The sequence below is a fragment of the Erinaceus europaeus genome, chromosome 3, assembly GCF_950295315.1.
Source record: "Erinaceus europaeus chromosome 3, mEriEur2.1, whole genome shotgun sequence".
Classification (NCBI taxonomy): domain Eukaryota; kingdom Metazoa; phylum Chordata; class Mammalia; order Eulipotyphla; family Erinaceidae; genus Erinaceus; species Erinaceus europaeus.
The window spans coordinates 67,700,303-67,727,994 of record NC_080164.1 but is presented as its reverse complement, the minus strand read 5'-3'; the positions used below and the strand labels follow the sequence as shown (position 1 = coordinate 67,727,994).

The following is a 27,692-nucleotide window of genomic DNA, read 5'->3' as shown; positions in this document are numbered from 1 at the left end:
TTTTTTCATGTGTTTCTCAGCCTTTTGGATCTCTTCTGTGGTGAATATTCTGTCCAAGTCTTCCCCCCATTTTTGGATGGGGTTATTTGTTGTCTTGTTGTTGAGTCTGGTAAGCTCTTTATATATGTTGGTTACTAAACTCTTATCTGATGTATGGCATGTAAAGATCTTCTCCCATTCTGTGAGGGGTCTCTTGATTTGGGTAGTGGTTTCTTTTGCTGTGCAGAAGCTTTTTAATTTGATGTAGTCCCATAGGTTTATACTTGCCTTAGTCTTCTTTGTAATTGGATTCGTTTCATTGAAAATGTCTTTAAAATTTATGCAGAAAAAAGTTCTGCCAATATTTTCCTCTAAGTATTTGATAGTTTGTGGTCTAACATCCAAGTCCTTGATCCACTTGGATTTACTTTTGTATTTGGTGAAATACAGTGATTCAGTTTCATTCTTCTGCATGTTTCAACCCATTGTTTCCGACAACATTTGTTGAAGAGACTCTGCTTTCCCCATGTAGTAGTCTGGGCCCCTTACTCAAAGATTAGATGTCCATAGGTGTGGGGCCACAAAACCCTTTTATTTTTATGTGTTACCAGGAAATTAATTCAGGAAGTTGAGTGTTCTGAGAAGTCTCCCAGATCCATCTTAGTCCTAAAAAAAAATTTTTTTTTAAGGGAGGGGGATGGCGGGAGAGGAAAGATATTACCCCACCATCCATAAAACTCTTCCAGTGCTGTCCATCTTGCTCTCACGTGATGCCAGGACTCAAGTATTGTGCATGGCAAGACATGTACTCTACCAGATGAACTATTCCTCAACCCCCAAATTCACCCTTTAAATGATAAAATTCACTAACTTTTTGCCATTTCACCCATTTCCCAGCTCCTGGCAATGGTAAATCTTCTTTTGTTGTTAATCTTACAGGTCCTGAACATTTTTTTTAAATGTTTTATTTATTTATTTATTTATTCCCTTTTGTTGCCCTTGGTTTTTTTTTGTTGTTGTTGTTGTAGTTATTATTGTTGATGTCATCATTGTTGGATAGGACAGAGAGAAATGGAGAGAGGAGGGGCAGACAGAGAGGGGGAGAGAAAGACAGACACTTGCAGACCTGCTTCACCGCTTGTGAAGCGACGCCCCTGCAGGTGGGGAGCTGGTGGCTGGAACTGGGATCCTTACACTGGTCCTTGTGCTTTGCACCATGTGCGCTTAACCCGCTGCACTACTGCATGACTCCCCTGAACATTTTTTTTTAATTTTATTTATAAAAAGGAAACACTGACAAAACCATAGGATAAAAGGGGTACAACTCCACACAATTCCCACCACCAGTACTCCTTATCCCATCCCTTCCCTTGATAGCTTCCCTATTCTTTAACCCTCTCAGAGGAGGTGGAAGGTCTGGCTTCTGTAATTGCTTCCCTGCTGAACATGGGCTTTGGCAGGTTGATTCATACTCCCAGCCTGTCTCTCCCTTTCCCTAGTACGGTTGGGGTTCTGGGGAATCAGAGCTCCAGGACACATTGGTGGGGTTGTCTGTCCAGGAAAGTCTGGTTGGCATCATGCTAGCATCTGGAGCTTGGTGGCCGAAAAGAGAGTTAACATATAAAGTCAAACAAGTTGTTGACTAATCATGAACCTAAAGGCTGGAATAGTGCAGATGAAGAATTGGGGGGGGGGGGATGTCTTTGTTTTGTAGATAGCTAGTAGGCATATTTTAGTTATATTCCAAAGGGCCTATGGCTATACTAGTTTTTTTTTTTCTTTCTTTCCTCTGAGCCTGAAATCTGATATGCAGGTGAGCCCAAGTTATTGTTTGGGGAGATGATGTCATGGCTGGATAAAGGACCAGAAAGCTGGATCAGGGAAGAGAGTAGTTCCCTAATATGGGAAAGGTGTATAAATATTGTTGACTATAAACCCCATCAATTTGATGTGATCTGGGGCCCATATTCACCTTAGGAGCCGATGTGACCTCTGCATCCCTGTAGATCTGAGCTCACGAGTTAGGGACTTTCCAAGCTGTCTCCCCCAATATCAGGACCCATTTTTCTCAGGTGTAGCATAGAGTATGTTGTTCATCCTCCCTTCGGAGGATGGAACATTCTCTATTGTTGATCCAAGTTGAGGGCAAGATCCTATGGGGGCCCACAAAGGGGTCTATTTTGTTGTTCCTGATAGAGATGACCAGTAACAACGGAGAGAGGGATTTATTCGAGGTCTAGGCCCATCATGTCTGTTTGGGAATCTCAGGACTCCCTGACTAGGGCCCCTCCCCTGAACATTTTATATATGTAGAATCACACACATGTGACCTTTTGTGCTTCTGTTAACAGTGTATCCCAAGTTTACCTATTTGATTTTTAATCTTTTTTAAAATTTTATTTATTTCTTTTAGAGAGATGCAGAGAGAGACACACACACAGAGAAACACACTAGAGCACTGCTCAGCTCTGGTTTATGGTGGTGCGGGGGACTGAACCTGGGATTTAGGAGCCTCAGGCATCAAGAGTCTGTTTGCATAACCATTATGCTGTCTCCCCCACCCCAAGTTTACCTATTTGTATAGCACGTCAGTACTTTATTCCTTTTTTTTTTTTTAGATGACAAATGTTCTGTCATGTGAATATTTTTATTTATCATTTGGGCAGTTGAATGCTTTCTGTTTTGAGTGTGTGTGTGTGTGTGTGTGTGTGTGTGTGTGTGTGTGAATAATGCTGCTGTACAGACAGGCAATGTAGTTTTCTTGGTGATGAGAAACTCTGGGATTGGAGTTTCTGAGTCATATGATAGCTCCATATAGCTTTCTGATTAACTGTCAAACTGTTTTCTACTCAACTATGCCATTTTGTGTTCCACTAGCTATTATTTTTTATGGCCAATAGCGTTATTGCTGGGGTTCGGTGCTGACACTATAAATCCACTGCTCCCAGTAGCTATTTTTTCCTTTTTCTTTCTCTCTGCCCTATCCAGTAAAATAGAGAAGTTGAGAGAGGAGGGGGAAATAGAGAGGGAGAGAAAAAGATAAGACACCTGCAGACTTGCTTCATGGTGAAGCATCTTCCTTGCAGGTGGGGAGTGGGGTCTCAACTCCAGGTCCTTGAGCATAATATGTACACTTAATCGGGTGTGCCACTCTCCAGTCCCCTTTATTTAAATTCTTTTCTTTTTAATTCCTTTTAAAAAATATTTATTTATTCATTTTCCCTGTTTGCTGCCCTTCTTGTTTTATTGTTATAGTTATTATTGTTGTTATTGATGTCGTCATTGTTGGATAGGACAGAGAGAAATGGAGAGAGGAGGGGAAGACAGAGAGGGGGAAAGAAAGATAGACACCTGCAGACCTGCTTCACCGCCTGTGAAGCGACCCCCCCCCCCCGCAGGTGGGGAGACAGGGGCTCAAACTGGGATCTTTATGCAGGCCCTTGTGCTTTGCACCACGTGTGCTTAACCCGCTGCGCTACCGCCTGACTCCCTATTTAAATTCTTTGCCCACTTTAAAATTGGGTTGTCTTATTACTGTTGTTACACTTTCTTGGTTGCATTTGCAACGAAGCTTTTAGTTTTGATAAATCTGATTTTTTTTAGTTCTTTCTTTATTATTATTGGATAGAGACAGAGAGAAATTGAGAGGGAAGCGGGAAAACAAAAAGCTAGAGAGACACCTGCAGCCCTGCTTCATCACTTGCAAAGCTTTCCCCCTGCAAGTAGTGACCAGGGGCTTTGAACCTGGATCCTTGCTCACTATAAGGTGTGCGCTTAACCAAGTGCTCCGCCACCTAGCCCCGGTAATTATTTTTTTCTTTGGTTGCTTGTGCTTTGGACATCATATCCAAGAAACCGTTGCCCAATATAAGGACAAAAATAAACCTGTTTCTGTTTATTAATTTGACGTTACATCTTTTGTTTTAGGTCCATATTGGGTGGGCACTTAAGTGATTATCACTGAACTAGTATTACTACAGTCCTTCTTAATAGTCCTCTGCAACTTAGTAGGATTTCTCTTCTCAAAATTTAAGGGGAACTGTTCTTGCTAGGCTCATTGATAATTTTCGTATTGTTATGTCAGTGGTGGCTTCTCTGTCCGCATCTTACTGGACTTACTAGTGTGTGTAGCATGGTAGTTATTCTGCCTTGATACATTTTCTTTGTGTCCCTCCACCAGACCTTGTTGCTACTCTCCCTTTGTCACGGTTAGTACTTCAGCAGTCCTCATAGTCTCGTTTTCAAGTTCCACTTCATCTTAGTCTCCTAAATTTGGAATGCTCAGGACTCTACTTTTACTACATTTTTGTGTCTGCACGCCTTTTTTGGTGATCTCATTTAGTTTCATGACTTGAGGTATCATCTCTTTGCTAGTGACTCTCAGATTTTTATCTTCAGCATTGATACTGCTTTTGAGCTGCAGATTAGTATGTTTATCTGACTCCTCTACATAGGTACTCAACTTAAACAAGAAAACCCGAATTTTATTTCTTTCTCTGCCTCTCATATCAACACAACCCCTAGCCCTTTCCTGTCCTTCTGCCTGCCTGCAGCACTGGGGGGGGGGGGGCTCATGACATGCACAATTTCATAGCTCTGAGGCCAGCTTTTCTCATCATTCTTTATATTTTTTAAATCTACTTGCCTGGAATCTATTCTTTTTATACTTTTATTATCTGTATTTATTTATCAGATAGAGACAAGCCAGAAATAGAGAGGAAGGGGGAGATAGAGAGGGAGACAAACAGAGAGAGACACCTGCAGCCCTGCTTCACCACTTGTGAAGCTTTCCCTTCTGCAGGTGGTGACTGGGGGATTGAACCATGGTCCTTGTGCATTGTAACATGTGCTCAACCAGGAGAACCATGACCTAGCTCCCAGTTCTTTTTACTTTAATTGAAGAAAATTCTTTTTAAAAAAAATTACTACTTTTTATTTTTTTTTAATTATCTTTATTAGTTAGAGACAGGCACAAATTGAGAGGGAGAGAGATAGATACCTGCAGCCCTACTTCACCACTCTCAAAATTTTCCCCCTGCAGGTGGGGACTGGGGGCTTGAACCTGGGCCCTTGCACATTGTTAATGTGTGCTCAACCAGGTGTGCCAACATCCGGCCCCAAGAAAACTCTAGTTCACTTGGGTCAGAACTTATTGTCATCAGTGAGCACTCCCCCTTTTTTCACATTTATTTTCAGCCAGGAAATTTTATTTGCTTTATCTTTAGACTGTATCCAGAGTCTTTTATCAGTTCCACATATGACACTAACTTCATCATTCTCATCTCATCTGGATTGCTGCCATGACTTTCTGCCTTATCTCGCTGTTTCTGTGCCTCTGCCCCTATCATCAGCTAGTGACCTTACTGAAAAGTTTCATCAGGGGGCAGCAGGCTGTGGTGGACCTAGTAGAGCGACACATGACAGTATGCAAGGTTCTGGGTTCAAGCCTCTGGTCCCCACTGGCAAGGGGGAAGCTTCACAAGTGGTAAGGCAGTGTTATAGGTGTCTCTGTCCTCCCACCCCCACTGTCTTCTCTATATCCCCCTTTACTCTCAATGTTTGTCTGTCTCTACCCCCCAAAAAAAAAAAAAAAAATTGTACCAGTTTATGTATAGACCTTACTCAAAACCATACAGTGGATGTCTCTTCCAGAGTGAAAATGCTAAAGTTTTCGTGATGTCAGCCCCCCCTAGACGATCAGGACTCCTATCCTTTCCTTCTGATTTTCTTTACTAGACACCTACTTTAGCTGCTCTGGCCTCTTTGTATACTAAAGGTTTATTTTCGCAGTGTAGTTTTTTGTCCCCTCTGCCTACAATACTTTGCCATGTTGGGGAGGGAAAATATTATTTCCTTTATCCCTGTCAGTTCTTGGCTGAGGCCCTTTATAATAAAAAACAGGCTAACAACAAAAAGATTATGCATACCTCCTGTATATGTAGGGGGTTGCCAGGGGACAGGGAGTAACTCAGAGAGGTGACTTGCAAATAAAGCTTAAATACCATCTTTGATAAGAAAGGAAGGTGTGGGGAGGTTACCAGGAAAAGCTTAGTGAACAAAAGTAAGGTTTGTTACCTTAGTCTCTCCATTGATAGACTTCCTGTGATTTAAAGTCATACTTCCCTTCCCGGTAGAGAGGTAGACATACTCTTTGTAAATTTCCTCTATAAGAGAGAGTAACTTCAGCTTTGATTTAGAGTTTTCTTGTGGCTGCTATTTCTCAAATCAATCAACTCAAAATAACCTGGTTGCCAAAAACAAAACAAAGCCAACAAAAAACACCTCCTAGAATGCCATATTCTGGTACCCTTCACTCCTGAGGTAGACATGTGGCTAATCCCTGACTTCTTACCTGGAGTGCTGTTTTCTCAGTGAGACTTTCCACCTAAACTCTGCTTTAAATGTTGCAGTTGCTTAGCATACATATCTCCCCTTCTCTTTTACTCTGCTTCATCACCACTACCTGAATGCAGTCGCATATATCAGTCATCTTCTGTCATGTTTTGTCATTGACTTACTTCATGGTTTATCTTATTCACCAAGTAGTTTTTGGTGGTTTTCTGTCTCTGTCATTCCTTCCACATAATGAGTGCTCAATAAATACTTGTTTAATGAATAAATATCCTAGGACTACTATATATATATATATATATATTATTTTTAAAGATTTTATTTATTTATTAATGAGGAATTTGGAGGAGAGAGAAAAAAACCAGACATCACTCTGGCACATGTGCTGTCAGGGATTGAACTCAGGACTTCCTGCTTGAGAGTCCAAAGCTTTATCGCTGCACCACCTCCCTGACCAAGGCAAGGGCTACTATATTTTTGAACTTGTTCTTACTCATATTTCTTTCTTTTTATTTTTTGTTGCTACCAGGGCTATAGCTAGGGCTGGGGGTGGGGAGGTGCATGACAAATCCACCACTTCCAGCAGTCTTCCCCCACTTTTCTTTTTTCTTTTCTTTTGATAGAACAGAGAGGAGTTGGGGGAGGGGAGGGGAGGGAAAGAGGAGAAATACCTGCAGCCTACTGCACAGCTTGTGAAATTTTCCCCCTGCAGGTGGGAATCAGAGGCTTGAACCCTGGTCCTTGTGTATAGTAATGTGTGTGCTTAACTGAGTATGCCATCACCTGGATCCCAACTTTCCTTTAAAAAAAAAACCTTTTTTGGGGGGAGGGGGAGGAGATGGAACTCTGGATCAGTACTTGCAAGTCTCTGGATTAGTACTTGCAAGTTCAGTGCTCTGTCTTCTGTGCAATGCCCTTGGCTGTTTATTCAAGTCTTGAACATTATTCCAGACCCCTTGAATTAAAAGCTGTGGTGATGGGGATCAGCTGCTTTGTTTCAACTAGGTTTTAAACGATTCAGTTGTAGTTTAAAAATTAAGAACCACTGCTATGTAATAATGAGTAGAATTTCAGGAATTGGTCTATGATTACAACTGGGAATGTACAGATATGACCTAATTGACAAATATAACTTAATTTTTCTCTCTCTTCCTCTTTCATTTCTCCTCCCTTTTCCCTGAGGCAGTAACATAAGAAAAAAGGATAGGGCAGGGGTAGATAGCATAATAATTATGCAAAGAGACTTTCATGCCTGAGGCTCCAAAATCCCAGGTTCAACCCCCTGTATCACCCATAAGCCAGAGCTGAGCAGTGCTCTGGTTACCAAAAAAAAAAAAAAAAATCATTTAGAAAAATAACAAAAGGATACAGATCAGGGGAGATAGCATAATGGTTATGTAAGACTTTGATGCCTGATACTCTGAGGCCCCAAATTCAGTCCTTCGCACCACTGTAAGTCAGAGCTGAATGGTGCTCTGGTGTGTATTTCTATCTATGTATCTCATATCTGTTTCCATATCTTTCATTAAAATAAAGTATTAAAAAAAGGATACAAGCTGTAATAGCTTTGAGTTGGTTTATCCCTTGTCACAGGTCCAGCTTTTTTTATTTCAGTGATCACTGGGAAGATACACAGAATTCAGAACGCAGTGTATAGTCAGTCACACTCATGACTAGATTTATTACACAAAAGGCATATAGGAAAAAAACCAAGAGAAGAGATACATAGGGCAACATTCAGAGGAAATTAGGGGAAAGCTTCCAAGAATCCTCTCCCAGCAGGGCCCTCCAGAATTAATGTTTTTTTCTTTTTTCCTTGTCTTTAGAGCCATCTCTTTATGATCCTGTCTTCCTTCATGGGGAGACTGGTGGGGGTGGGTGGGAACAGGTCCATTCGTGTGAAAATCCCAAATTCAGAGCTCTGAATACCATAGCTGTGCCTCACACCTGCAAGCAGGCCTTGTAAGAATAGTAGCCTTGGGGAGTTGGGCAGTAGCGCACTTGGCCAAGCAAAGCACAAGGACCAGTGTAAGAATCCCGGTTTGAGCCCCTGACTCCCCACCTACAGGGCAGTCGGTTCATAGGCGGTGAAGCAGGTCAGTTAGGTGTCTATCTTTCTCTCCCCTCTCTGTCTTCCCCTTCTCTCTCCATTTCTCTCTGTCCTATCTAACAATGGCCACATCAGTAACAACAATAATCACTACAACAACAATGAAAAACAAGAGCAACAAAAGAGAAAATATAGAAAAAAGAATAGCAGCCTTGAAATCTGCGGAACATCATGCTATCCGAAGAACCCGTTAATTTTTTCCCTAATACTACTTTATATGAAATGTAAATCAGTAAAAATTCTTTCGTGAATATCTGGTAAAATCATCATGTTTTGAGAATGACTTGAGCAATTTAAGCAGATTTAATAAGTGAATTTATTCATTTGGGCATTAAAATTTTTTTATATTTATTTTTCCTTTTGTTGCCCTTGTTTTTTATTATTGTTGTTGTTATTGATGTCATCATTGTTGGATAGAACAGAGAAAAATGGAGAGAGGAGGGGAAGACAAAGAGAGGTTCAGAGAGAAAGATAGACACCTACAGACCTGCCTGTGAAGTGACTCCTCTGCAGGTGGGGAGCCACGGGCTCGAACCCGCATCCTTACACCCAGTCCTTGTGCTTCGTGCTACGTGCGCTTAACCCACTGCTTGACTCCCCGGACATATTTTCTAATGTATACCTTGCTAGTGTTCATTTTAACCGTTATAATCTTAGTATTTACAAAAGTAGTTTACTTCATAGTAAAGTTTCCTTATTTCCAAAAATAAAAAATAGTTTTCACTTGAAAAATATTATCTATGAACATAACCATCTGTTTTGGAACAGACATCAGTTTATCTCTCTGTTCTAGAAGATCTACTTCAAATTTGCTATTTTTGGGGTTTGCTTTTATGTATAACTACTATTTCACTTTTTTTTTCTTTTTCTATAGGCCAAGATGCTGAATTATCAGGGACTCTTTCACTTGTTTTGACACAGTGCTGTAAAAGAATAAAGGATACTGTTCAGAAATTGGCCTCAGACCACAAAGACATCCATAGCAGTGTTTCTCGGGTTGGAAAAGCCATTGATAAGGTATGGTGTTGCAAGAAGCATTTGAGGGGCCTTTTTTTTTTTTTTTGGCATCATTGATCTTATGTCCTACTTTGATAGCAATAAGCAGCATTCTCAAATTATGCTATTATTTTTTGTTTTTGCTTTTGATAATGTTTGCACAACTGGTTTTACTATGCCATTCTTAAAGTTCTTTGCTATTTTTTCTATATGTCTGATACTTTAAAAAAAAAGTTTTTATTTATAAAATGGAAACACTGACAAGACCATAGGATAAAAGGGGTATAACTCCACACAATTCCCACCACCAGAACTCCGTATCACATTCACCTCCCCTGATAGCTTTCCTATTCTTTTAATTAATGAATTTATTTTTTACTTATTCTCTTTCGTTGCCTTTGTTGTTTTATTGTTGTAGTTATTATTGCTGTCATTGTTGGATAGGACAGAGAGAAATGGAGAGAGGAGGGGAAGATAGAGAGAGGGAGAGAAAGACACCTGCAGACCTGCTTCACTGCCTGTGAAGTGACTCCCCTACAGGTAGGGGAGCTCCTAGAGTCATAATGAATGAATTTCATTATGAGAGTTTGTTTATAGAAGTAACTTTTCCTACTCCTTTAGTAGTCCTGTTTGTGACTTTTTTTTAAAATTTCTTTATTGGGGAATTAATGTTTTACATTTGACATTTTACATTTAAATACAATAGTTTGTACATGCATAACATTTCTCAATTTTCCATATAACAATACAACTCCCACTAGGTCCTCTGCCATCCTTCTTGGATCTGTATTCTACCCATCCACCCACCCCAGAGTCTTTTACTTTGGTGCAATACGCCAATTCCAGTTCAGGTTCTACTTGTGTTTTCTTTTCTGATCTTGTTTTTCAACCTCTGCCTGAGAGTGTGATCATCCCATATTCATCCTTCTGTTTCTGACTTATTTCACTTAACACGAATTTTTCAAGGTCCATCTAAGATTGGCTGAAAACAGTGAAGTCACCATTTTTTATAGCTGAGTAGTATCCATATATATACACCACAACTTGCTCAGCCACTCATTTGTTGTTGGACACCTGGGTTGCTTCCAGGTTTGCGACTCTTTCTTACGAGATATGAGGATAATACCCATCCATCTCCTGTATCACCTGTTTTGTGGACATTCTAGGTGTTTTTCTCCACTGTTGCATTGTGTGTGAGTTTGCGAGTCCAGTGCTTTATCCATTGTGCTACCTCCCCATCTATGTGGCCTCATTATTGGATTGGTGATGAATGACAACCAGAAAATCAGTATTTTCTGAAATAGCTTAGAGGTTGTGCTGCCTGTTTGAGAATGTCAACATAATTGTGGAAGTCACTTTGGTGTCAAGTTTTTTCTTTTCTTTCCTTTTTTCTCTTCTCTTCTTTTCTTTTCTTTCTTCTTCTTCTTCTTCTTTTTTTTTTTTTACATTGTCAAATAACCCTTTAATGAAACAACTTCTTTTGTAATTCTTAACTAGCAGGGCATTCCACAGCACCACTGTTTGTAACATCTATGATATCATGAATGTAGTGTCAACATCCAACCCACACACTGAGCAGTCCCAGGTTCTCTTTGGTGGTTTCAGAGAGTTCTCTAGCTAAAGGTGCCTTGTTTGTTTGCCAGTGTTAGCGGTTTCACCAAAAATAGTGCTTCCACTGTGCTTAATGTTTTTCTGCTTCTTTCTGTGTCTTGGTGGCTCCTTGAGAACTAGAATGATCAGAGGCACCATCTCTGTCTGGCCTAGTCAGTTTCACTGTAATCCACAAACTTCCAGTCACCAAGTTACCTTAGCAGTGTCATCACCAACTTTTTTGGGAGACTGACTGAGTGAGCCATTCTTGAGGGACAGGACAGATGTGGTGCTGACTTTCCCATCAGTGCACTTCACCGTATATGTCATCTCCTTGGGGTTGAACTTTGGCAGTATGGTAGAAGTGGCTGGTGTCAGTTGAACCTCAATTTGGGACCACAGGATAAAGTTGCAGCCTTGCTTCCTCTGAGTTGAAAGCCAAAAGGGTGTCAGATATTTTTATAGCATTTTATATCATCTGTTGGCATTTGCAGGGGTTGTTAGTGTGTTCTAGTTTAAGGGCTACTGTGGTACTTTAGAGATGGTCTTAAATCACTGTGGGTGAGGAATCCTCATGTTCTCTAGGGTAAAGTGGCAGTTTTACCTGAATCCTCATGTTCTCTAGGGTAAAACTCAGATGTTCTAGTGATCCCTATGGTTCAGACTATAGGAGGCTCCTGGAGGCATCTGCTTGACCAGAAGGTATGACATGACACAAATTGCCCCAGCAGTGAGAAAAGCAGAAACTTCTAAAGCAACTAATCAGAGAAAGTATCTGAAAAAAGATCCCAGGTTCTAGGAATGGACGTGATGGCCTCAGCAGCTGTACCTCTTATGAATTACTGGTCACCAGGATCGAGAACATATTATCAGCTTTGCATTATACCACTCAGCAGGATGAACTTGTGTCTCTGTCTCCTAGTTTATGTCTGTTTTGTCAGAATTATCGACAGAACCTTCCTTGACTCTTACCTCCTTAGATACTTGTGATTTTTTTAAGTTTATCTTTCTTCCAATTTACTGGGTTGACGGAAAAGTCATGACATTTTTTTTTTTTGCATAGAAAATATGTCATGACTCTTAACAACCCAGTATCAAGACCTTACAGATATTCATAAAGATTATCAGGTATTTTGACTAATCTTTGAGACAAAGCATTTGCATATATTTAGTGCCAGAAATGGAAATAATTATTTTGAGAAGAGATACCAGGAGGACACATTCAGATGATTAACAGCTTTTTTGGTGTCTCTGTTTGAGGTGACTTTTGAGTTATATCTTTAAATTTTTTTAGTATTACTTTGGGGATTTTTTTCCCCCATATATTTGAAAGTTTTTCAAATTTTAAAATTGAAAATTAAAAAAAAATTTTGGGGGGAGTTGGGGGGTAGTGCAGCAGGGTAAGTGCATGTGGCGCAAAGTGCAAGGACTGTCGGCATAAGGATCTCAGTTTGAGCCCCTGGCTCCCCACCTGCAGGGGAGTCACTTCACAGGCGGTGAAGCAGGTCTGCAGATGTCTTTCTCTCCCCCTCTGTCTTCCTTTCCTCTTTCCATTTCTCTGTCATATCCAGTAATAACGACATCAGTAACAACAGTAATAACTACAACAATAAAACAAGGGTGACGAAAGGGAATAAAAATATTAAAAATTTTTTTTTGAAGCTTTATATGCCTGTGAAAGTAGACGAAGTTCTAGGTGACTTGTATTAATAGTCTTGACCTATCATATGAAATTATATTATTCAATTGATACTGATAAATGTTCATTAAATTATAGTCTTGTGCCACAGAACAAAACTTTTTTTTTTTTTTTAGCTTAGTTCTGTAACATCTTTCAGTGTATTCTCTTCTAGTTATTTTGTCATCTTCAGGGGTCAGGTGGTGGCCACTCAGTTAAGCGCACATAGTTCACTAAGCACTAGGACCCATGCAAGGATCCAGGTTTGAGTCCCCAGCTCCCCACCTGCAGAGGGCACATTTCACAAGCGGTGAAGCAGGTCTGCAGGTGTCTTTTACCTCTCCTCTCTCAACTTATCTCTGACCTCTCCAATAAAATGGAAAAAATGGCCACCATGAGTAGTGGATCCATACTGCTGGCACTGAGCAAATTTAGTTTGGCATCTTTTTGATCTCAACTGTAGTGAAAGCTGTTACCATACAGAATACCTAGACATCATGGATGAGCTAGTTATACGTGAGAACTCAGTGTAAGCTGTTGTCATGTAAAGTCTTTCCTCTCATTTAGTTTGGACCTGGAAAATATGTATAGGTTTCCAGATAGCCTGTCGTGTTGATGTCAGTGTAGGCTGTTTACCACAAAACTCCTTTGACTAGTAAAGTCTTCCCCCTCAATTTAGTTTGGACCTGGAAAAATTGTACAAGTTTCTGGGTAGCCAGTTGTAAAAACTAGGCAGACTCATGGACTGATGGTGAACAAACAGGATGAAGCTGAAACTCTTGTGACACAAGCCTCTAACTACCACAATAAACAGACCTGAGTAATGGACTGGAATGCTCTTCAGCAGCCACTAAGCGCCACATTATGGACACGTTTCCTCTCTGTGGAGCCTGAAGCATACAAGCCCACTGTCATACAGTTGAACCATTTCTCCAGCTCCTACCCAAACCCTTTAAGTCCAGCTTGTTTGAGCAAGAGATTTCTTTAGGAACCAAGGGTACCGACCCGTCTGTGTATGTTAGATGTTCTTTGGGTCTCTTCAGTTGCATTTGGCTTTACTGTGAAATCGTCCTGGTATTGCCCTTATAACCTGAAGATCATTCTCAAGAGAGAAGATGAGTTCTGCTTTCTCTAACATTTGTCACATTTTGTCATTAGCTCTAAGCTGTGGACCTTCATTTTCCTTGTACTTACATGCTGTGAGCAGAATGATACCGTTTACTTGCTAATGATTGTTATGTGTTGACTTATAGTCCAGTCTACAGAGGAGAGCCTGGGCTTTTGCAATCAGGCCTTAGATTGCAGGATCACAGAATCACCTTGGACCTAGAGGTGGTGCAGACTTTGGCTTATAACTAAAAGATGAAATACTGGGTTGTTGGAAATGTCATGGCACATTTTTTCATAGAAAAATACATCATGACTTTCTTGATGGCGCTGTAGCTTCCTTGGTCTAATAACCTTTAGGTTAGGTTGGCTTGAAAGGAGAAAAGGTCTGGGGGGCCGGGTGGTGGCGCACCTAGCTAATGCACACAGTACTATGCAGAAGAACCCAGGTTTGAGCTCTTGCTCCTCACCTACAGGGAGAGTGCTTCATAATTGGTGAAGCAGGTCTGCAGGTCTCCCTCTGTATCTCTCCCCCTACCCCCATTTATCTCTGTCTTATCAAATAAAGTAGAAAAAAAATATCTTTAAAAAAAAAAAGGGAAAAAATGCCTGCAGCAAGCCCCAGTGATAACTGTGGTGGCAATAGTAAAAAAAAAAAAAAAAAAAAAAAAGGTAAATTAAGTGAAAAGAAGAAAGGGGATAAGGGCCAAATACTTAAGTGGATCAGCCAATTCAGCTGTAATTGTATTCTATTGATTTAATTTGTTAACTTGATTTTTGTGTTAGTGCCCCTGTTTATCTTTTGTTTTCATGTTTTTTTTTTTTTTCCTTAATGATTCTTTTAAATGTAGAATTGAGATTTGGCGGCAAGACTTGACTTTCAAATCCGGCTATTGTGTGCTGAAAGCTTACTATGAGAGGTCCTCACAGATGTTGTCACTTATGTTAATATAGTTTTTATCAGTACTTTGTATGGTAGGGATTATTTTTCCCACATGAAGTGAAAACTAAAATTTTACCTGAGGTAAAAACCCAGACTTTAAGAATTTTGAGGAATTTTTCTAAGATGGAACTCTTAAGTCATTAATCTCTAGTTCCTCAAGGCATCCACTGTATATAGGAATTTTCTTTTTTGCAAGTAAAATGGTAAGAATTATCTACCATCTTTAGGAGAATAGTCACTGAGATTTCTGTAGTTTGCTATGGAAGAGAAGCAATGAAAGCTGATTGACCATAGTAGAGTAGTATAAAATAATCGTGAAGGATAGGAATAGAGATCCACATGTAAACAGTGCAGTGTGTTAAAGATCTTACAAGCCCAGCATACTAACTTGCCACTGAGCATGCATGTCATGCTGTTCTCTTTTGTTTATAAAAAATTTATGAGAGTCGGGCAGTAGCACAGCTGGTTAAGCGCACGTGGCGCAAAGCGCGAGGACTGGCATAAGGATCCTGGTTCGAGCCCCCGGCTCCCCACATTCAGGGGAGTCACTTCACAGGCAATGAACCAGTTCTGTAGGTGTCTATCTTTCTCTCCCCCTCTCTGTCCATTTCTCTTTGTCCTATCCAACAATGACAACAGCAATAACAATAATAACTATAACAATAAAACAATAAGGGCAACAAAAGGGAATAAAAAAAAGAACTTACCAGTGTGACTTTCTTTTCCTTCTTCCATGATCTGCACAGCCTACTTTTAACTATGAAAACCAAAGTAGAAGTATAAATAGCATGTAGTGAAGACTATGAAATATCTAAAAAGTGCATATATAAATGCTGATTAGGATACTATTAAATTTATTTTGTCAGTTGCAAAGCAGTCACTATTTTATGGGATATTCCTAAATATGAATTATTTCATTCTAGGATTTGTACATTATCGTCAACTTTACTAGCCTTGTTAATTTTTTTTTCCCTAAAGGCTTATTATACCAGTTTGTAGTCCAACCAGACATGTATAACATGTTCCTGTTTCCTTAGTTCTCACCTACCTTGCAGTCAGTAATTTGATAGTGTAAATTGAAATTATCTGTAGTTGACAAGATGAAATAGTACTTAGCATTTACCTGTCATCACCTCTGAGATTTGCATGTATGTTTGATCATTAAATTTCCTTTTTTTAAAAAATTCTTTTTTTTTTTTTTGGTTAGACTGATATGGATATATATATATTTTTAAAAAAAAAGACTTTTAGGTATTAATATTTTGTAGGTTACATTTGAAGATCCCTTTTCCCAGAGTGAAACCAGAATCCAGATCTTTTGCTTTATGCCTCTCACTGTTAAGCCAAACTAACTGACTTCGAAAGGAAGTTAATTCCTAATTGGCATTACAGTAGCATATCACTAGGCTCATATGCTATTTGTCTTTAAAAGTAGATGATGACTTTAAAGAATTGGCAAGTAAGAAATTGGAGAAAACTGAGTTTGATCACTATCCAGTCTATAATTAATAATTTTGTAAAATGCATTTTAAAAATGGATGTGCTTGGATAGTGAACACTGGTATCATCAGTGGTATCATTAAGGTATCATCAGTTTGTAAGCATGTTTATGATAGGATTGGGAAAAATAGGGTGGCCTTTTTAGAGTTTGTAATTTCATAATAATGTCTGATTATTAGTTATTTCCTCACCTTCCAGAATTACAAGCCTTTTAATTTATCAAAAATATAAATGACAGCAAAAATACATGAGATGGCATATGATAGGTTATTCTGAGTTTTCCTCTCCAAGCCGTGTCTTCTCCAGAATATGTACTGTTTTTCTTGCTTATGATTTTTGTTTGAATCTCACCTTCACAGTGAAGAATATCTTCTCAAGCCGTTCTCTAAAAATACAAAAATAGGAAAAAAAATGTAGTAAAGCAGAAGTGCTAATAATAGATTGTTCTTTTCATTAGCCACTTCTTGGCTGGTTTACAGTGCTGCTGATTTCCTGGGCAGCCATGCACATGAATTTGGTCACCTAGCAACAGAGCTGGAACCGATCCTAACTCTGATGCAACAGTCAGAACCTGCAATTATAACAAAAGGAGTTCTGACACTGTTAATTTCCTTAGCCTCTTACTATAATTTATATATATAAATATATATATATGAAGTGAAAGTTTCTCATTGCTGTTTATTATGTTTTTTTTTAAAAAAAAGGTTACTGGATTATCGGGAAAGTTATGACACATTTTTGCAGAGAAAATCAGAAAAATAAATATGTCATGACTTTCCCAATATCCCAGTAGTTTATGAGCTACAGAAAGAGAGGTCAGAGTTACTCTGGTCTTTGGGTGTTGGGGATTGATTGGACCCAGTGCTTCAAACTTGCAAACCATATATGCTGCCTCAATCAGATATTATTTCTAGCCTTAATTTTAGTGTTAATAGACAACAATATATGGGAAAAAATTTACTTATCTATTTCTTTGCTGGCTGCTAAGCTCTTTTCCAGGCTAAATATGACTGACTATATATATATATATATATATATATATGTTTATTTATTTATTTATTTCCTTTTGTTGCCCTTGTTATTTTATTGTTGTAGTTACTATTGTCATTGTTGGATAGGACAAAGAGAAATGGAACGAGATGGGGAAGACAGAGGGAGAGAGAAAGCTAGACACCTGCAGACCTGCTTCACTACCTGTGAAACAACTCTCCTGCATGTGGGGAGTCGGGGCTCGAACTAGGATCCTTACACTGGTCCCTGTGCTTTGTGCCACATGTGCTTAATTTGCTGCGCTTCTGCCCGACCCCCCCCCCCCCTTATCTTTTTTTTTAACCAGAGCATTGCTTAACTGGTTTATGGTGGTGTAGGGGATTGAACCTGGGATTTTGGAGCCTCAGGCATGAAAATCTCTGCATAATAATTAAGCTATCTCCCCCACCCCAGAGGGCTCACTCCTCTGTATCATCACATATGGAAAGAATCGACCTTTCTCCTTTTTCCTACAACATTACCAGCCCTGTTGGGTTAGAGCCCAGCCGTGTGCCCTCTTCTAACCATTACCACTTTCTCACAGATATATGAAGTTTGGACTTGAGTGTAAGAGTTTGGGGTGTTGACCAGGGAAACTGTCATTTAGTGCATAACACATTATCTTCCTTTTGTACCGGTGTTCTAGTTTCCTCTTCCCAATGAGGTCCTATTGGATTAGGACCTACCCTAATAACCATAGAGGCACTGGGAGTTAGGACTTAAACACAGAATTTTGAGAGATGAAATGTAGCCCTTGATAGGAAGGTACTGTCATTTCCTCCACTTAAACTAGGGTAATTAAGGCTCGAAGGCCTGAGTAATCTGGTCCAATCATGGTAGTTCACACAACTACTGGGAGGTAAATCCAGCATACAAACCCAGGTAGGTTGATCCTGGAGCCTGCTCTCTAAACCATCTGGCATTCTTGCTCCCCAGTTGCTTACCTGTGTCATGAATTAAGGTGATCTGTGTTGCTGGGCATGTGGTTCTCCACTACCCGCCCCCCTTTCTATTAGACTAAGCTGCACTGAGCATGCTTTTCCAGATATTGTTCGCACATCTCTGAAAATATTCCTATTGTGTAATAACCTAGAAATCAGTGTTTTCACATTATTCATTACTGAATTTATATACTTTTCCAAAACAACTTCTAAAATTACCCTTATGCTCTCATCTCCCCCACGTCCCCAGCAATAATCAGTGTGTGACAAGTTTTAGAAGGAAGTAATGAAAAAAAGCTACCTGTATGGCATGTGTTGGTGAAACTAAGGCCCATTTGGGTGAAAAACCATATGAACCACTATATTATACTTACCTCATGTTTTCTTTTTGTTTTCAGAATTTTGATTCTGACATTAGTAGTGTGGGGATAGATGGCTGCTGGCAGGCAGACAGCCAACGGCTTCTCAATGAGGTGATGGTGGAGCACTTCTTTCGGCAAGGAATGCTGGATGTCGCCGAGGAGCTCTGCCAGGTAAGTGTGCCAACGTCCAGGAAATGAAACGTGGAACACTCCACGGAGTGTGGAGTCTTCTGTGAGGTATAGACGAGTTCCTTCCTTCCTTCCTTCCTTCCTTCCTTCCTTCCTTCCTTCCTTCCTTCCTTCCTTCTTTTTTTTTTTTTTTAAAGTAAAAACCATAGTCCCAGAACTTGCTATTCACATTATCATTTCCTTATTCAGCCCCCAGAATATTGGTCACAGGTTACCAACCAAGGGATCAGAAGTGATACATACTGCTTTACCTCTTCTCATAAGGAAGTGTGTGTGGGGGGTTAGTATAGCAGAGAAGAAAGGGGATGTGTGTATATATTTATATATATATATGTACTGATCTGGCCCACATTATAGTTTGGTCTATCAAATTAATTTCAAGCTAAAATTTACTTCAAGTACGCACCATTTCCCCCTCCCCTCATTAGACATGAGCGCGTTTCAGAACAGTTTAACATCTACTAGTCATAGTTGCTGTGTATTGAACATTTACCTATACCAAATTCTGTCGTTATTCCTCATTATAATCCCATTGGGTAGAAATCCTTGTTTCTAGGCTAGGAAGATGGTGCAGAGGTTAGCAGAGAGGATTTGCATGTGAGAGCTCCTAGATTTAGTCCAGAACACCACCAATAGTTAGAGGTGAGCAGTACTCTTGTCAAAAGAAGAAAGAAATTATTGCCCCTGTTCTGTGGATAAGGAATTGTCCTGGGGCCAGGTGCTGGTGCACCAGGTTGAGCACACAAGTTACAAGGACTTTTGCACAAGGACCTTTGTTCAAGCCCCCAGTCCCCAGCTGCAGAGGGAAAGCTTCACAAGTGGTGGAACAGTGCTGCAAGTGGCTTTCTTTCCCTTTCCCTGTCTCTTTCTTCCCTCTTGATTTCTCTCTGCCTCTGTCAAATAAAAAAGTAAGTAATTTCCTTTTCTGTTCTTCTTTCTCAATTTCTGTTTATGAGTGGGAAAGAAGAACAGGAAGGGAAACAAAGCAGAATCTGACTGAGTTTGGAGTATGGTACCAAGTAAAAATCTCTCAGGGGAGGATGCAGGTAGATGTTCAGCTTCACTGTGGGGGCAGAGGCTGGGACGCAGACCTTTGGTGGTAGGAATGGTGTTAATATACACTCTTTTTTAAAAAATTATCTTTATTTATTTATTGGATAGAGACAGCCAGAAGTCAAGCAGGAAGGGGGTGATAGAGAGGAGGAGAGACAGAGAGACACCTGCAACACTGCTTCACCACTCGCAAAGCTTTCCCCCTGCAGGTGGGGACTGGCAGCTCGGACCCGGGTTCTTGTGCATTGTAACGTGCACTCAACCAGGTGCACCACTGTCAGCCAGCCCCCTTAACATATAAAAAATAAATAAACAAATTATTCCAAGACCATATAGGTTCTTAGTAAGTTTTAAGCCACCATGTGCTGTTATATTTTTATTTTAGAAAAATGAAAGATTACGAGAATTAAGTTAAAATTTAAATTTAAATTAAAAAAAAATTTTTTTGGAGCTGAAGCATTTCACATGCACAATTTCATTGCTTCCATGCTGACTTATTTTTTTTTTCCTCCACTGAGAGAGAGAGAGAGACAAAGAGACACAAAGATACCACAGTACTAAGATTTCCTCTGGTGCCCTTGGTACTCCTGTGTGGTGCCTATAGTTGAATCTAGGCCACACATACATATATGCCTTGCTTAGTAAGCTACCTCTCTGGTCTGAGGATTAAATCATTTAAAACAAACTGTAAGTCAAACCTTATTATAATGTAAGCCTTTTCTGTTTTAAACAATTCAGATTAATGACAACATAAGTCTTTTACTTATCTTGTGAGAGCTTCACAAATGTATTCATGCAAAGTTTCTAAACTAAATTATTATCATTTAGGACTAAGTTTATTTGCAAAACATAAAGATCCAAAATACCAGTGGCCTAAACAAAAATGAAGTTCATTTCTTTCACAGAGATGTAGAAATTACCTTTCTGGGTGTTGGGCGGTGGCGCAGCAGGTTAAGTGCACGTGGCGCAAAGCGCAAGGACCGGCATAAGGATCCCGGTTCTGAGCCCCTGGCTCCCCACCTGCAGGGGGATTGCTTCATAAGCAATGAAGCAGGTCTGCAGGTGTCTCTCTTTCTCTCCCTCTCTCTGTCTTCCCTCCTCTCTCAATTTTTCTCTGTCCTATCCAGCAAAAACATCAATGGCAAAAATAACAATAATAACAACAAGGGCAACAAAATGGGAAAAAATGGCTTCCAGGAACAGTGGATTCATAGTGCAGGCACCGAGCCCCAGCAATAACCCTGGGGAGGGGGGGGAAGAAAAGAAATTGCCTTTCTACAACACATATGGTAGATGTATGTGTTCCCTGAAGATCTTAGACAACTAGACTGCTTGTAGCTGTGTGACTTCTAAGAGAATCCGGTCCTTAGTCCATATGATTATGTGATCAGCTCATTTTGGGGGGGCTTTACTACAATGAAAAAAGAGAAGCACGGTACTAGGGCTCAAATCTCCCATCCTTATAGAAACATATGTTAAAATAAAATTATATTTAATGACTTACTTCATATTTCATAAGTTAAAGTTTACTTTTACTGTATGTCTTTACTCTGATTATTGCTAACAAAAGTTCTTTTTTTCTTTCTTCTTTCTTTGTAGGAATCTGGTCTTTCTGTAGACCCAAGTCAGAAAGAACCATTTGTGGAGTTAAATCGAATATTAGAAGCACTAAAGGTCAGAGTTCTGAGACCTGCTCTAGAGTGAGTTGAGTTTATTTTCTTTTGAATACTTTGAGAGGACTGTGTAAGAAAACTTGAGTAGAAACACATTAGCAATTACATGAATCTTGTCTGGAGTAGCTTTCAGAAAAATCAGAGGACAACTCTTTAAGCTATATGAATATGTGAGGATTTTCAGTATAGGAGAATTATTAGAGCTTATTTCACTCAATTGGTCTGAATCACAATGAGAGGATAGGTTTTCCTCTAACCAAGCTATACCATTAATTTAGAATTAGCATTATGACTGAAATACCATTGTTTACACAGTCTCAGTTTGATATTTGCATTTCTAAGATGTGCTGTGTTTATGATAGCATATGGAGGCCGGGTGATGGCACACCCAGTTGAGTGTACACTTTACAGTGCACAAGGACCTGGGTTTAACCCTTACGACCCGCACCTGCAGGGGCGAAACTTCATGAGCAGTGAAGCAGTGCTGCAGATGACTCTCTGTTCTCTTCCTCTGTATTTCCCCCCCGGTGGTGGGAATTATACCTCTCTTATCCTGTGGTCTTGTTTGCTATTATTAAATAAAAAATAAATAAAAGCATTATCATTGTCTATGATACATATAATATACTTTATACACAAGTGCTCATGTATTGATAACTTTATAGCTTTTTACTTTTTTTTAAAGCAAATTTTAGATTATGATACAGCTGAGAGATTAAATTCAATCTAGTACCTATAACACTTCTGAAACAAAATCTTATACCCTCTTTTCTCAATTCCCTCTACTCTTGCACTCATCTGCGTGTTTAAAATCTATAAAGAAGAGTTAGGGGTGGTCTGGGAGGTGGCGCAGAGGATAAAACATTGGACTTTAAAGCATGAGGTCCTGAGTTTGATCCCTGGCAGCACATATACCAGAGTGATGTCTGTTTCTTTCTCTCTCCTCCTATCCCTCTCATAAATAAATAAATAAATAAATAAATATAAATAAAATATTAAAAAAAGAAAAGAAAATTACTCTTTAAAAAAAAAAAAAGAGGAGTAAGGGAACCCAAATGGAAAAATGTTTTGTTTCCCAGTTTTATAGTGATTTAGAAATAATAATTGACCTGCTATTTAAGATGATAATCTCTTATCTACTAACTACTCAGATTTTTCTTCTAATTTCTGTTGAGTGCTTACCATGTTCCAGAAATTATGCTGAGTATTTAGAACACTTTATCCCTTAAAAAGTACTGAAAGTGGGGCTGGGCAGTGGCTCACTGGGTTGAGTATACACATTACTGTACCTGAAGACCTGGGTTCGAGATTCCTTTCCCCACCTGCAGTGGGGAAGCCTCACAAGTGGTAAAATAGGTCTGCAGGTGTGTCTCTTTCTCTCTCCCTCTCTAACACCCTCTCCCCTCTCAGTTTTTCTCTATCATTTCCAATTAAAAAAAAAAGTAGAGGGTGGGGTGGGGAGGGAAGGGAAAATAGCCACCAGGAGCAGTGGATTCGTAGTGCTAGCACCAAGCCCCAGCAATAACCCTGGGGGCAGAAAAACAACCAAAAACAAAAGTAAGTTAAGATTTTTAAAAAGAGTTTACTTATTTATTAATGTGTTGAGACAGAAGGAAGGAGAGGAAGAACCAGAACATCACTCTGGCACATGTGTTGCCAGGGAACCCTGGACCTCATGCTTGAGAGCCCACTGTTTTTAATTATTGCACCACCCCTGGACCACCATAAAACTTTTTCATTTTAGAATGAAGAAAATATCTAAAGCTTTAAAAGAGATACTGCACTTTTTCTATGTCTCCATTTCTTATTGATAGCTATATATCAGTAATTTGCATTGTTTCTTTAAGTGGTTTTGTTGCTACCTCAAGCGGTGTTTCTCAGGCAAAAGACTCATTCTATCCACTTGGTAGTAACAGTGGAAATTACTATACAGTGATCTGCCCTTGTTTCGCTTTTCTGGGAATATTGCCATGTTAAATATCAACAGAGGAGAATGTAGTGGATTATAGTTAACTCTTCTTGAGTGCTTATTATGTGCCTAGTATTATTCTAAGCAATTAACATGTAGTCACTTACATAATTAACTCTAGAGCAAAAAAATCTTTCAATTGTGTGACATCTTCTAGTTGTTGATGGAATCACCCCTGAGGGAAAGGAGTGAGGTGAGAGGCTGCCGCCGTCCTTCCAGGCAGCTGAAGCAGATGGGGAAGCCTATGGAAGGACTAGGTGATAATAAACTTGGAGAGCATCTAGAGGCAACTGTAAGAATGGAGAAATGGTCGACAAGATTGGCAGAGGAACAGCTTTCTTTATATACAGATCTAGTCAGGACCCTGCCTGTTCTTTTGTTCCTGTCTTTATGTCTCTGGATTTGTGTACAGATTTTGCTCATTCAGACTGCTTTATGTACTTTTCTTAATTCCCCTTGGCTTAAAGTTAACACATAGTAGGCATTCAGTAAATGATGGGATAGCTTAAAGGAGAGCATGGCCTCCTCCATGTGGTAGGTAGAAGCAAAATCAGAAAAATATCTTAATACAAAGAGGAAAAAATACTAGAAAAACAAATTATACTTTTGTGTGCTACCTTTTGACAATTGAAAGAAAATGCTATCCTTAGGGGAAGTCAGTTGGTTATCTTCCTAAAGGCATTTCAAAGAGTAGTATAATATTCCTTTGGTAGGTTTGCCACAATCTAGGGACCTAACTTTCAACATTGCAAACTTGGAAACCTGTCCCCCCTCCCCCTGCCCCCCAACCCCCAACACCACCATTGATAAGGTGCAGGTCCAGTGCCTCATATCACTTGAGAATTTGCTGTTGTGTTTGCAAGACTATAGTAGATTGTCATAAAGGAACAGAAAATGATTGGTGATGAGAAAGAAGTTACAGAATTTTTCAGAGGAGAAAAAAATATTATTTCAAACAACAGGAGGATTTTATTTTATTTTAAATTTGTATTTAATTACTCCCTTTTGTTGCCCTTGTTGTTTTTTTTATTGTTGTAGTTATTATTGTTGTCGTCGTTGTTGGATAGGACAGAGAGAAATCGAGAGAGGAGGGGAAGACAGAGAGGGGGAGAGAAAGACAGACACCTGCAGACCTGCTTCACCGCCTGTGAAGCAACTCCCCTGCAGGTGGGGAGCCAGGGGCACGAACCGGACCTTCCTCCTATCCTTTGGTCCTTGCGCTTTGCGCCACCTGTGCTTAACCCGCTGTGCTACCACCCGACTCCCAACAGGAGGATTTTAGATTGAGCAGATTTCAAATAGCGTTAGGCAGATTGTTGAATCTTTTAAGTCAAGTGATTTGAGGCCAGGAACAGACACACGTGCACACGACATAAGTTTGTCATATGGTGGTGTGTATGAATGATGATTTTTAAGAAATATTTATTACTGGATAGAGATAGAAATGGAGAGGGAAAGGCCTGGTGGTGACACATCTGGTTGGGCACACATGTTATAATGCACAAGGATCCGGGTTCAAGCCCCCAGCCCCCACCTGCAGGGGGAAAGCTTTGCTAGTGGTAAAGCAGTGCTGCAGGTGTCTCTCTGTCTCTGTCCCTCTCACACCCTTCCCTCTCCATTTCTGGCTATCTCTATCTAATAAATAAATAAAGATAATAAAATTTACAAAAAGACGGAGAGAGAAAAGGGCACCTGCAGCACTGTTGCGCTGTTCATGAAGCTTTCTTTCTCCCTGCAGATGGTACTGGGGGCTTGAACCCAGAGCCCTGCCCCACTAGGGAAAGAGAGAGGCAGGCTGGGAGACTAGATCGACCTGCCAATGTCCATGTTCAGCAATTATAGAAGCAATTATAGAAGCCAGACCTTCCACCTTCTGCATCCCATAATGACCCTGGGTCTATACTCCCAGAGGGATAGAGAATGGGAAAGCTATCAGGGGAGTGGAATGGATACGGAGTTCTAGTGGTGGGGATTGTATGGAAATGTATCCCTCTTATCCTATAGTCTTGTCAATACTTCTATTTTATAAGTAAAAAAAAAATTAAAAAGTTAAATAAAAGGAAGATATTCTTTTTTTCTTTTCTTTTTTTTTTTTTAACCAGAACACTGCTCAGCTCTGGCTTATGGTGGTGTGGGGGATTGAACCTGGGACTTTGGAGCCTCAGGCATAAGAGTCTGTTTGCATAACCATTATACTATCTACCCCCACTCAAAAGGAAGATATCTGTCTTCCTAGGAATTAAATACTTAGGTCTCAACTAAAAAAAAGGGGGGGTTATAGTTGCACATCACCCCCACAACTGCAGATCTGTGCCCCCAGCCCCCATTTGTTTTCTTAAGTAACATATAAGGAGGATGAGAAGATTCATGCCATCTCTCAGCTAAGAAAAATGGTAGTACTTCTTGTGATGGACTTATGTCTGAGAAATTCAGAAATGAAATGTTATCTGTTCTTTTCAGCTTTTAAAGCAAAGTTACAGGATTCTTAACTTTTTTAAAAAAAGAAATTTCTTTTTATTTATTATTGGATAGAAACAGAGAAATTGAGAAGGGGAGAAGGAGATAGAGAAGGAAAGAAACAGAGACACCTATAGCCCTGGGGACCAGGGGCTTGAACCCAGGTCTTCGCACACTGTAATATATGCAATTAAACAAGTGCTCCACCACCTGGCCCCCTTCTTAACTTTTTTTGGCTGAACTTCTGAGTTCAGTCAGACTTGTCATTCTCTCAATTTTTAAGCTCTTGATTCAGTCACTAATACTGTACCTATGGAGTAAGTAAATTTCCCTGATTTCCTGAAGTATATGTAACTTTATAATTAAAAATTTTATTATTTTATTTATTTTTGCCTTTCAGAGTTATTGCTGGGGCTCAGTGCCACACTATGAATCTACTGCTCCTGGTGGCCATTTTTGCCATTTTACTGGACAGGACAGAGATAAATTAAGAGGGGAGGAGGAAGTAGAGAGGGACCTGTTTCACCACTTGTGAAGCATCCTCCTGCAGGTGGGGAGCAGAGGCTCGAACCTGGGTCCTTGTGCAGGTCCTTCTACTAGTACTGTGTGTGCTTAACTAAGTGCACCACCTTCTGACCTCCTTATCTTTATCTATTTATTAGATAGAGATGGCCAGATGGAGAGGGAAGGGGTGACAGACAGCTGCAGCCCTGTTTTACCACTCGTGAAGCTTTCCCCCTGCAGGTGGGGGACTGGGGCCTTGAAGCGAGGTTCTTGCATATTGGAATATCTGTGTTCATCCAGTCGTACCATCACACCTAGCGCCCGTGTGTGTAACTTTGTAGAAGACTAGAAAAGGAAGATATTTGTAAGCTTTTTTAAAAAAACATTTTTTAAAAAAATTTTATTTTATTTATTTAGTTATTCCCTTTTGTTGCCCTTGTTTTATTGTTGTAGTTATTCTTGTTGTCATCATTGTTGGATAGGACAGAAAGAAATGGAGAGAGGAGGGGAAGTCAGAGGGGGAGAGAAAGGTAGACACCTGCAGACCTGCTTCACCGCTTGTGAAGGGACTCCCCTGCAGGTGGGGAGCCTGGGGCTCAAACTGGGATCCTTACACTGGTCCTTGTGCTTTGCGCCACATGCGCTTAACCCATTGCACTACCGCCTGACTCCCTATTTGTAAGCTTTTAATAATTTTGTGTGAAGTTATAATGTAGTCTGTTGTGGAAATTGACACAACATTTTTATTTCAATATTACCAGATAACAGACACCAATCTAGATTGGCAAAATTGTTATAGGACCATTAAGCAGACTATCATGTTATCGGTTAACTCTTTGAGGGAGAGCAGCTCACTATGAAGGGAGATTCTTATGATATTATTTTTAGAAGAATATAGAAATGCTAAATATGGAGTAACAATATGACAAGTCTGTTCAGAGGCCTGACAATTGGGATAATTAATGCTTGGTGTTTCTGTGGGATAATTGTGTGAATGTGGGTTGTTTCTAACTTAGTCACCTAAGTAACATTGTCTTGGGGTCTATTTATAGAAGAGGACCAGAAGGTCTCATCAGGAGAATGCAGTGGGGATGAATAAAATGACATTGTAATATTCATGACCTTATTAGGAAAAAAAATTTCCCCTTTTGGTTTACAGTAGTTCTGTTAAGAAGAAATAGTTCAGTAGCTGTCAGTGTTCTTGTGGTCCCTATTGGATTTAGGAGCCAAGTTCCCCCCACCCCCATCACAGTGAGGTCAT

General features: G+C 39.8%; 1 protein-coding gene across 1 annotated transcript in view; it reads left to right on the top strand.

Annotated features, from left to right (window-relative positions):
* RMND5A (required for meiotic nuclear division 5 homolog A) overlaps nt 1–27,692 on the top strand; it is a 67,336-nt gene that overhangs the window by 18,512 nt on the left and 21,132 nt on the right. The window contains exons 2-4 of the mRNA XM_007533898.3: nt 9,315–9,457; nt 18,623–18,757; nt 21,428–21,528. Of these exons, the coding sequence (XP_007533960.1) occupies nt 9,315–9,457; nt 18,623–18,757; nt 21,428–21,528 (379 nt within the window). The remainder of the gene's footprint in view (nt 1–9,314; nt 9,458–18,622; nt 18,758–21,427; nt 21,529–27,692) is intronic.